General features: G+C 43.4%; 1 protein-coding gene across 7 annotated transcripts; it reads right to left on the bottom strand.

Moving 5' to 3' along the window:
* Positions 1-102: 102 nt before the first annotated feature.
* LOC141372123 (epididymal secretory protein E3-beta-like) lies at positions 103-11,849 on the bottom strand. 7 transcript variants are annotated; one of them, XM_073890618.1, is made up of 5 exons: positions 11,059-11,849; positions 10,735-10,883; positions 7,863-7,940; positions 4,770-5,176; positions 103-2,874 (listed from the first exon to the last, which is right to left on the bottom strand). In XM_073890618.1, the coding sequence occupies exons 3-5, from the start codon at positions 7,869-7,871 to the stop codon at positions 2,826-2,828; spliced, it is 465 nt and encodes a 154-aa protein (XP_073746719.1). In that variant the 5' UTR covers positions 7,872-7,940; positions 10,735-10,883; positions 11,059-11,849; the 3' UTR covers positions 103-2,825. The 7 variants fall into 7 exon arrangements, 3 of the variants coding, with proteins under 3 accessions (XP_073746719.1, XP_073746720.1, XP_073746718.1); XM_073890619.1 differs by having other exon boundaries at positions 103-2,537; XM_073890617.1 differs by having other exon boundaries at positions 103-233.
* Between the last annotated feature and the right edge of the window lie 6 nt (positions 11,850-11,855).

Here is an 11,855-nt window from a genome sequence, read left to right as displayed (position 1 = left end):
TCCCTCCTCCCTCCTGGAATATTTCTCCTCCATCTATGTGACCTGGACCTTCTGGCCATCTTCACGGCTCTACTCTCCCAGCCCCCGGGGTTCTCCTCTTACCAGTCTCTGTGCTGGGGCTCCCGCTGAGATCAGAGGCAGTGGTTAGTCCCCAGGCTCAGAGGCTTTTGCCAGCTGTTCCTCTGCCAGGTGTGCCAGCGCGGTCTGCGTGCAGCAGGGGAGGGTTCCGAGCCCTAGGAAAGAGGAAAGGGAATCTAGGGCTTGAAAGATGCACTTCTTGTGCACAGTGTGGATGAGACCCACACTCTCCAACTCACTGTTTAAAGCCAGTATCCCCGCAGACACAGGAAGAACAAGCCTACTTAAAGGAACAAAGGGGAAGTGATAACTTCCCCAAAGAAATTGTGAGGAAATGATGACTTCCTGTTATCCGTCGAGTGCTTCCTTCCCTGATGCTTTAGTGTTTTGAGCTCCCTGATTTCAGTTCTTTAGGAGAAAACACCCCACAAACACACAAGACTCCCCCGGTCCAGTTGCCAATTGCAAGTCCAGCTTGTCACCTGTGCTTCTGACTGCCTGGCTATAAATCTGAGCTTCCCCCAACCCTTTATTTGTTCCACTACTTTTTTGGGGTGCTCACAGAACTCAAGGAAACACTGATGGTTTATCAGTTTGTTAAGGGATATGATAAAGGAGACAGATGAAGACCCAGATAAAGAGATACCAAGGGTAAGGTGGGAGGGTCCCTAGTGAAGGAGCTTCTTTCTTCATGGAGTTGGGGTGCATCACCCTCCCCGTGTAGATGATATAGGAAAGATGTTAAGGTTTGAAACCAACAGCCAAGAAAGAATTCTTGAGACACCTTTGGTGCAAAAAGTGGTTTTATGAAAGCAGGGGACAGGACCCATGGGTAGAAAAAGCTGCCCCGGGTTTGTGAGGTGTGGCTGATTATATACTTGGGAATTGAGGGAGATATGGAAAAGGGAGGTTTCAAAAGGATTTTTGTATCCTCACAGGATACCGGAGGCCTTGCCATTACCTGTGAAGATTGTCTCTCCTTCTAGTAAGGCATTGACAGTAGGATAGTTGGGAACTTCCTGGAGGAAATTACACTTTGCCCCCTTCAAGTATCTGTCAATGGACTGCAGATTATAAGGACATTTAACTGTATCTACATTCCCTGCTGGAAACTAGACATTGATAGAAACGCTTTGTTCTTGTAAATTGCTAAGACTTTTGTAAACTGAGGGAGACTCATGTCTTGCAGGATTGTAATCTCTATAAGTTAACTATTTGTTTTTCCTTTAGGGCGGCCAGAAGTGCCTGAGGAATGTCACATATATCTCATGGGGGGCGGTGGTTGTGAGGTGTCAGGTTCTGCCTGTCCTCAGCTAGCCTTCTGCTCCCTCATCAACTCTACCTGTTTCAAGGAGTAGTCAATGGGCTGTAGGAAGTAAGGAAATTTAACTTTTTCTTTTGCCTTTGTTTCCCACATTACTTGCATCACTATTAGAGATTCAGTGTCAGAAGATAGTGTAGAGGAAAAAGCAACCTTTCTCTTCTCTCCTTCCTTCTCAGCTATGGCCTTTATAACATAAGACGGATTAACAAAAGAAAACCAAACAGAAGTTTATTAGCATGGATATGTCATATATACATGGGAGAAATGAAGGGATTGGTGTGAAATGTGGTGATGTTAAGGTCCAGGAGCAAATGGTCAAGAAAGAATTCTTGAGTCATCTTTGGTGCAAAAATGGCGGTTTTATTAATGTACGGGGACAGGACCCGTGGGCAGGAAGAGTGGCACTGGGGTTGTGAGTAGTGGCTGATTCTATTACGTCGGGTTTGGGTTAGGGATAGCCAAAGTCTCTAAGGAATTTGGAAGCAAGGGTTTTAGGACCTTGAGGGGCTAGCTGCTGTTAAGATGAGGTCATTTATTATCGTCCAGTACAACATGAGTCATGAGACCCTTCAGACGTCTATCGGTGGGACATACGCTTGGAGAATTATTGCTAACATATAACCTGGGTGGGGTAGAGATAAAGGAAGTTTCCAAAGGGTTTTTTTTTTTTAAGATTTTATTTATTTATTTGACAGAGAGAGACAAGGTGAGAGAGGGAACACAAGCAGGGGGAGTGGGAGAGGGAGAAGCAGGTTTCCCGCCGAGCAGGGAGCCCGATGCGGGGCTCGATCCCAGGACCCCGGGATCATGACCTGAGCCGAAGGCAGACGCTTAACGACTGAGCCACCCAGGCGCCCCTCCAAAGGGATTTTTGTACGTTAAAGGAGACTTGCAGGATCCTGGGGGTTGAGGTAATGTCAGGCTAGGGTTACCTTTTTCCTCTAACAAAGTATTAACATTGAGGCAGCTGTGCTCTTAGAAGAAGGTCACTCTGCCTGTCCCAAGTACTCGTCAATGGGCTGCAAGTTGTAAGGAAATTTAATTTTCTTTCTACATTTCTTTTGCCTTTGTGCTTCACATCAGGAAAGGTCATTCCAAGAGGTGGTGAGACCTTGGGCTAACAGACCATCTTCAGCTAAAACAAAGGAAGAAGAGTGTGGGGAAGGCAGGCTCCAGGAAGCTGGCAGGGAAAGTATAGTAAACAAAGTTTGTTTTGCAGAGTTAAGCCTGTGCTTTCTCCATTGGTAAGAGTTTCTTGTGATTTAGAGTCATCTGTATCTTGTTACTAGACATAGGGCAACACCCTTAGGGATAGAGATTTTCTCTATGATGATAAATGTCCCTTATTTGTAAATGGGTGATTTATAGGCTGCTTTCAGAGCTTCTCCTCTGTCTTCTGTTTCTCAGAATAATCAGCTCAAAATCATCTTTGTGCCAAAGAGCCATCTTTTCGGGTAGTACATTCTGGTCTCCTATAAGAAAGAGTCTGGTTGGCCTAGTTTGCATCTCATGACCGTCACTTGACTCAGTAGAGGGGATTCAAAACCCTGACGGATAACCCCACCAATACTGCACACAAGCAGGGGAGGCATAGTTCCAGAAAGGAAATGAATATGCAGCTATCCAAATGGGGGAAAGTGGATGTGGGAAAAACCAAGCAACAACACAAAACTATTATATTAATTGTGCTTAAAGCCACTTTCTTTCCATGTGGTTTCAACCACCATCTTTTAACCCTTTAATAAAAGGAAGTTTTCGAGTTTTTAGAGTGAGGTATTTGTGAAAACTTACTGTGGGAGACCAGAATAGACCACTCTGGAATATAAGTATAGGCAACCAGAATATGCTACCACAAAATATGCCACTACATTTTATTTTTGTTTTATTTGTTTGTCTGTTTTTGTTTTCATTGTTTTAGAGAGAGATGGCTTGTGAGAGTATAGGGCAGGTGGCAGAGGGAGAGGGAGAGGGAGAGAGAGAGTCCCAAGCAGGCTGCAAACTCAGCACAGAGCTGGATGTGGGGCTGGATCTCATGACCCTGAGGTCATGACCCGAGCCGAAATCCAGAGTCGACGCCTAACAGACTGAGCCATCCAGGTGCCCCACGCCCTACATTTTGAAGCAGCTTTTATCAGCTGAGTGAAACAGCCAGTATTCCTCATCTGCAAATTGATTATTGGTACAGAGCTACTGGTTTAACACTAATCTCTTGTGAGTTTGGTTACTATAGGTCATCATCTCCCCAGTGTCTGCTCATCCCCAGGTGCACTGGAAAATTGCAAAGCTGAGGAGCTGCTCTTGGAACATGACGACCAACCTAGATTCCTTGGCTACTCATTGGGGCTAGACGTCTAGGACTAGGAATGCAGCCGCCTAACTGAAAATGTTATGACCTTGGTCTTTTCTCCAATTGTTTCAAGACTAGAGTCATTCATTCAACAATGCAGGAGGCTAAAGATCACAAAGTACTTTAATGTTTCACATTTCTCCTCCCCATACCTGTTCGAGGCAAAATTATATGAAGTGAAGGTTTATCTTTCTCTGTGTCTCTCTTCCCCATTTAGCAAACAGAATTCTCATGGACGTTACTTACTTGTGTCTTCAACAGTTCCTTCTGCAATTTACTTCCTCTTTCCTCCGACAAAATTTAAGTCTTGAGACCCATTCTTGAAGGTTACATTTTAAAGTCCCATATCCCACTCTATATGTCTGCCTAGTGAAAATGATTTTTATCAGATAACCTCATTTCTGCCATTATCTTCTACTTGATTTATTATTCCTCAAGAAACATAATGCCTTAACCTATCTAAAATGCATGCATGCATTTCCTCAGAGACTTGTTTAAGGGATGAGTCCAATGACACACACCTTAAACTTACACTCTGCACACATCATATCCAAGCATAATCTGTATCACTCCTTTAATCATACAACCCGTAACATATATAAATGTCACACACGTTGGAATGACATACTCTATTTAGGGAAGGGAAGACCGTTCAGCTTGGGTCAGTATAAGGAGAGTCACTATCAGGAACGTCCCTGGTTCAGTAAAACAGAGAAACCGTATGAGCTTAATCTTAAAAAACTATAAGAGCAAGTCAGATAAATGAGGGCACAAGGGTATTCTGGGCAGAGAAACCGTGCAGGTGGTTTTGATAGGAAGAGAGCATGGGATGACGCATAACTCTAAGTAATTGGAAAACATTGGCACATAAATGCAAAGGAAGGAGTAGCAAGGGCTGTTGACGTAGGCAGGGGCTCCCACTTGGGAAGTGCTGGACACGCTACTCGAACCTGGGGGTGTGGGTAGACTTTCTATTTTTTGATGTCTAACAGCTGGATGTCCTCTATGCCATCGACATACCCGTTTGCACCACAGTGGAATTCAATATAGCTGTAGCTGCTGTGCTCCCTGTAGCTCTTTTGGTTACCCTCCTGGTAGCACTTGAGTATTTTGAAGGGATGCTGGGCCCATATATATACATTTCTGTAACGGTCTCTCCACTTCCTGAGGCAAATATGCTCGATTTTGTGCCAAAAGGTATAGATGAAGATGTGATAGTTCCTGTCTTGTGGAGCTTCTCTCTCCCTCATGAGATCATTGCATTTGTAGTCGCTGAATTTCCAGCTTGTGCTCAGGTAGTGCTGTTTCATGAATTCCCTCCAGGAGAGGTTCTGGCTGTGTACAAGCAGCCCGCCTAGGGAAAACAGCAGGGCCAAGAGAGGGCCTAGGCCCTTTAGAGGGGACGCCGTCTCAGTCGCCAGAGCCACCTGCGGGCCCACAGGGAAGAGAGAGGAAAGCATTATCTCAGCACTGCCTTAAGAGTTGACCTGCACCTTAAAATACCTTTCTTGCCAAAGTAGGCCCTCGGGCCCAACTTTACCATTTTGTTCCCAGGCTTGAAGAGGATAAATCTCATTAGGTAGTAAACTTTACAAGAACTGAAAATATGCCAGGACCTGACTGAGACTAACACAAGATGGTCAAAAATAGGTGAAGTTTATTTTGAGAATTTCAAACACCTGCCGTCTGCCCTCTCTTCTACCCAAACTGAGGAACCCATCATCCTCTAGCTAACTCTGTTTGTTTGACAGTGCAGATCAGTTCACTGAAGAGCATGGTTCTAAAAGAAAATGGTATTTTAAGCTTTATGACTGTGAAGTGGAAAGGGTTGTCACCCTCTAAGGGAATGAGGAAGTTAGGTGAAGACTTGGGTGATACTTTCCAAGCAAGAAGGCTTTGGTTCCCTCAAAGCCCAGGCTACAGTTGCAATGATTCTGCAAAATGGTGTTTTTCTAATCCCGATTTCCTTAGAACACTTCCCCAAAGCCTGTGTGAAACCTGTTATCACTTCTGACCACCCACATACTCTCAGCGGCCATTTACTTCATTATCATCGTTATAAACCATCTTGATTTGTTGTTCAGAATGCAATCATATAGGAACTCCAGTTTTGAAAGATTGTTCTCATCAATCAAGTACCAGATTGAAACTACCCTCACAGGAGCTACTCTGGTCAAAATTAGGGCATCGAGTTCTTTGGAAAAGTCTCCCCTTTAAACCAGCTCTCCGTCCTCATTCACTGCTAGGAGTACAGCTGGTCCTCTGGAATCTCTAACCTCTTCTCAACTCTCTGAGCACTGTGTCCACAAATGGGGTTAAAGAATAGCTGCCTCAGTGTCCACGATAGCCAAACTGTGGAAAGAGCCAAGATGTCCATCGACAGATGAATGGATGAAGAAGAAGTGGTATGTATACACAATGGAATATTATGCAGCCATCAAAAGGAATGAGATCTTGCCATTTGCAACGACATGGATGGAACTGGAGGGTGTTATGCTGAGTGAAATAAGACAATCAGAGAAAGACATGTATCATATGACCTCGCTGGTATGAGGACTTTTTAACCTCAGGAAACAAACTGAGGGTTGCTGGAGTGGTGGGGGGTGGGAGGGATGGGGTGGCTGGGTGATAGACACTGGGGAGGGTATGTGCTATGGTGAGCGCTGTGAATTGTGCAAGACTGTTGAATCACAGATCTGTACTTCTGAAACAAATAATGCAATATAGGTTAAGAAAAAAAAAAGAAGAGGAAGATAGCAGGAAGGGAAGAATGAAGGGGAGTAAATCGGAGGGGGAGACGAACCATGAGAGACGATGGACTCTGAAAAACAAACTGAGGTTTCTAGAGGGGAGGGGGGTGGGGGGATGGGTTAGCCTCGTGATGGGTATTAAAGAGGGGCACGTTCTGCGTGGAGCACTGGGTGTTATGCACAAACACTGAATCATGGAACACTACATCAAAAACTAATGATGTAATGTATGGTGATTAACATAACAATTAAAAAATTAAAAAAAAAAAAAAGAATAGCTGCCTCAGAGACCTGGGAGAATCTAATGTGATATGTAAGTGAAAGCACTTCTGAGAATGTTGTAGGGACCCAGGACGGGCCACCCCAGAAGGTGTCCCAGGCATATTGATTATTTTGAATTGAAGCTCCTTGGAAAACAGCCAGTGCAAGGACACTCAGATCCTCTTCTGTCCCTGTAAAAGCAGAAATGGAATCTCTCCTATATATGGTTCCCTCCCTGTGTTAAGAAATAAAAGAAGACATTCTTATCACCAGAGATAGGGCTTTTACTCATTTTCTTAGTATTTTTTAAGTAAGTTCTATGCCCAACATGGGGCTGAACTCATAACCCCGAGATCAAGAGTCACATGTGCCACTAACTGAGCTGGCCAGGCACCCCGCCACTGATAGGGATTTTAAAGCCAAGAAAGCTGTATAAACAAACTTTCTTGCTTTTTGCTAATCTACTACCTCAGCCCAGATTCTGCTTGGAATTCCTTACTAATTAAAACTCCCAAACATTTGTTTTGTCTGTCCTATCAATTCCTCACAAATCTATTGTCTCATTGTTTAAAATGTATAAAAACTACCTGCCTCGGTCATTTCTTTGAGATCTCAATTTCATTCTTGGGCCTCTGTGTGCACATAACAAAACTTTGCTCCTTTTCTCCTATTGAATCTGTCTTGTGTCACCTTCCATCTTAAACTAGCTAGCAGAATCTTGAAGGCTAGAAGGAAATTTTTTTCGGCCTCTATCGTGTCAAGTGCTCTATCATGCACAGAAGACAGAGTAGGCACATTCACATCTGGGCCACCCTATACCTGGCCCAAAGGTCCTAACCAGGATAGAAGACCAGGATTCAAGCTGCTTCAATGCATTATGCTTGGGAAGATTGGGGAGGAAGTGGGAGTGGGGGTGGGGGGGTTGAGGGGAGAGACAGTATCGCTGGGCTTAATCCTGAGTTGAATTCATGTCTTTGCCTCTTACAAATTCGATCACTTTCCTATCTTAACTCTTCGGTCTAGGAATTCAGTGAGGCCCTTTCCGGTGTTTCTGGGCCTTTCCCGGCAAGCGTCCTCAGCACCAACCCTAACTCAAACTCACCCTGTTCATTTCCAACACTCAGGTGTCACTGGTCGAGGAAATCAATACGTGGATCTGAAGAGCAGAGAGCCAGGAAGTCTGCAGCCGTGAAGAAAGGAATGGTAGTGAGAGGTACAGCACTCCAACTGATTAGAAGCCTGGCAGGGGTGGGGGACAGCCTTCCAATGTGAACCTGTTCCTGTGTCTTCTCATCTAGAACACTTAAGTTCACTCTGAGAATAGCCTGGAGCAAAGGGGACCAATAGCAAAGACTCGCTTCTGGGTACAGAGGAATGATAAGGGCCTGGGGAGGAGTAACATGGGAGGAGGGTAATCTGAGCTTATCAGGGGACAATCAGAAATCTATTTCCTAAATTCACTTCCTGAAAAAACATCTGGGTCCATGTCCCCAGATGACTAGGCTATATTCAATGAGAAGTTCAGTGGGAAAAACACCACCACCACCACCACCTCTGGTGTTGTGAACTGTGGAATCTTCATCGAGAGGGGAGAGTATGTTGTCAAAGGTGCAATTTATGGATAAAGTGAGATCCTTGAATGTGTTTCCTATCAATGCATTTCTTTAAAGGCTGCTTCTAGCTAAGCCACCTTGGTTGAGTTTCTCACTGGACCACCTTCTTATGAGATAGTCAAGAAGGGTAGCAGAGTTTGCACTCCAAATGTTACCTCTTGGGCATAAGGATGATTTTGAGCTGGTGATTTTTAAGAAACCCCAAACACAGGAGAAGCTCTGAAGCCAGAGTGGAAGTTAGCCTTTTTAAAGGAACATTTACATTTATAAAGGAAATGTCCATTCTAAGTATGTCTCCCTCTTTAGTACCAGAAAGAGAAAGATGAATCTATAAATCACAAGAAACTGTTATCAATAAAAAAAAGAAAAGAAAAGAAATTCTTATTAATGGGGAAGGCACTGACTTAAATATGCCTAACAAAACTTGACCATTATTTGCTGGGCTTTTCCTGGTAACCTCCCATAATTGGCCTCCCCACCCGCATTCCAACGTCTTTCTTTTGTCCTTAGCTGAAGATGGTATTCAAGGTGGTGGCTTGAGCCATTTTGGGGCATTTTTCAGTTTTTCTGGATATCTCCAATATACGGGAGATACATGCTCTTAAACTTTTGTGTGTTTTACTTTTCTCAATCTCTTTTTATTACAGAGGTAATAAAAGCACCTAGAATAACAGTGTTTTACTCCTCTTTGTATTCACAATATCAGAGTGAAAATAAAAAAAAAACCAACAAATGTTGTAAACACGTTTTGTGAACTTTTTACAGAACTCAAAATGTACAAGGGGCAAAAAACATGAAAAACGTCAACCGCAGCAGCAATGAAGGAAATACCAATTAAAACAAGATTATGCCCTTTTTTACCTACCAAGTTGCCAAACTGTAAAACATTATTGCTTTGGACAGCTGATGAAGGTGGCCGATGACCCAGTTCAGGAGGCACAAAGCAGCCCCGTGGTTCCTGCCCCCAGCGGTACATGGGGTGGGACTGGTGTTCAGTCGAACCATAATTTGTATATCCAGTCTCCTGTTAAATGGCAGTTAAAATTTTCTAATCTTTTGCTGTTGCAAATAGTGTGAACAACGTTTGTACCCATGAACAAAAGCCTGTAGGATAAATTTCTAAATTAAAATTGCTAAGGCAGAAATAAAAAAGAATTGTATTTTGGTACATATTGATTACACAAGCCAAATAGTGTCCCACTAGAGAACAAAGAACAGGGGTTTCTGGACAGAAAAGAGGAATGCTTTTTTTTTCTTTTTAAGATTTTATTTCTTTATTTAAGAGAGAGAGAGTCAGTCTGAATGGGGGTGAGGGGCAGAGGGAGAAGCAGACAAACCACTGAGTAGGGATCCCGACTTGGGCCTCCATCCCAGGACCCAAAGGCAGACCCTTAACTGAATGATCCACCCAGGCGCCCCAAGGGGAAAGCTTTTATACACTGTTTACAAAGAATTTTGATTGGTATTGGTGCCAGAAAACTAATCCTCACCCCAAATTTGTTTAGCTAAATTTGTTTAAACAAATTTAGTTGCTAAGGCAATCACTATGCAAAGGCCAGGAGCTACTGTATTAAGTTGCAGGTGTTCTGCAGTCTTTAGAGTCTTTTTGGCCCGGTCCAAAATTCATGACTCCACCCAGTGAGGATGTGCATAAGGGCCACCTCCTTAATGACCTCCCTGCTCCATTTTAAACCCCCTTGACATAAGTGCCTTTATTTTTATTTTGGAGTAAACTCTACCCCCAATGTGGGGCTCACACTCATGACCCAAAGATCAAGAGTCACATGCTCTACCAACCGAGCCAGTCAGATACCCCACAAGTGACTTTGTTTTCTTTCACCTTTCACAGGGGGTAGAACAAAATTTTTCTTTTCTGTTTTTTGGTCAGAATGTTTGTTTTATACCCAGAACTTCTCTTCAAAGCATATTAGTAGCAATGCATCTTGGCGTATAGTCTCTTGATTCTCTCTTTGAATGGGAAATATGTCAACAGGATGAGATAGAGAAATATTGGTATTTACAGAAACACATTGGGATTTGCAGAAACTCTGGCGCATCTCAAAACCCAGCTCAAGTCAAGCATTCCTTGAATAACAAGGAATCATATGCTGATAGACCGAATGGGGATTGTGTCATGAGCACGCTATGAAGGCGCTCACGTTAGTTGTGTCTTTCCACAATGTCAGCTTTAGTCAATCATAAAGCAAAGTTAAATCACAATTATAAAACAGGTTCAGGATTCCAAACTTGATGACATTTCACCATGTGATGAAACTTGGCTTCTTATGAGCACACAGAGCAGGATACAAGACAAACCGCAGAACAAAGCAGATAACAGAAGGATGTAGTAAGTTAACGAACCAAACTCGAAGTCAGTCTGTGGGCACACAGTTGAGATAATGCCTTGGTCAGTCTGGGTCAGCTCTGGGCACTCACTTCTTCTTATGTTCCAGCAGGGAAGGAAGGTTCTCTTTGGAGGTCAATGGGGCAGAACCTTCGGGGGCAGTTGCCTTTTCAAGTGGTCAGACATAGAGGGGTCAGGTCTGAAGAGTCTGACATTGTGCTGCCAATTCCTCCCCTTTCTGAATCACTCTTAGGCCCCTGTAGACCCTCCGGTTCTGATCCTCATCAGTTCTGGGGTGTCAGCTGACACTGGTCCCAGGGAATATCTCCTAGCTGCAGTACCTTTAACTACTTGTCATGGCTTGACACAGGCCGCTGCTTCACACAGGGTCCCACCTGACATGAGAGACTCCATTTTGTCCTGTACATTTCACTCCTCATGGCAAAATCTGTAAGGGCCATGCAGGAATCAAATATATCTTAAAGCAGGATCGCAGTACTAGTTTGGTAACATAACAAAAGGCATATTTAGGTTATTTAATCAAGTTTTTAATAGAAGTAAAGCAAAATCAATAAAATTCAAACCATATGAGATAAAAATCACATCATATCCAAACAAGATGGGTACATTAAACTGAATCAAGCAAACTCAAGTAAGGATTTAAGTCAAAGGACTCCAACTCAAAGTCACATCTACTAAGAAGTAAATCAAGTCAAAAAGAAAGAAGATAAGTTAATAGGGTGTCTAACATCTTACAAGGACTACCTTTTCCTAATCTGTCTCTTTGACTTAGCAAAAAGTAAGCTACACCCAGGGCCTGTTGAAAACTTCCTTGCTTTTCTATCAATCGTAATTCTCTTCCTAATGATCCGTTGAATCTCTCTATATAACCAGCATCTGTAGGGTGGTTAACTAGATGGTAATTCCATCTTAAGTCCTATAGATCACAGAGCTTTTCAACTGAGGTGGCTGTAAAATGAGTTCCCTGATCATGTTCTACTATTCCTGGTGCTCCAAAGTGAACTGCCCATGACTCTAGAGCTCCTAATTGTTGCATGAGCTGAAGGACTAGAGGCAGCCATAGCTATCCCTAATCCTGTATATCTGCGTCTACCATGCTAGTGGCATATTTCTGTTG

The sequence above is a fragment of the Callorhinus ursinus genome, unplaced genomic scaffold, assembly GCF_003265705.2.
Source record: "Callorhinus ursinus isolate GAN/ISIS: 27379988/994484 unplaced genomic scaffold, GSC_fseal_2.0 scaffold1307, whole genome shotgun sequence".
NCBI lineage: Eukaryota > Metazoa > Chordata > Mammalia > Carnivora > Otariidae > Callorhinus > Callorhinus ursinus.
This window is presented reverse-complemented; position numbering and strand designations above follow the sequence as displayed.

Excerpts from the sequence above, each read along its gene's own strand:
- LOC141372123 (XM_073890617.1), bottom strand. Across the intron at positions 234-4,769 it reads TTCCACTGTGGTGCAAACGG|GGCTCGGAACCCTCCCCTGC; the intron begins GTATGTCGATGG and ends CCTCTTTCCTAG.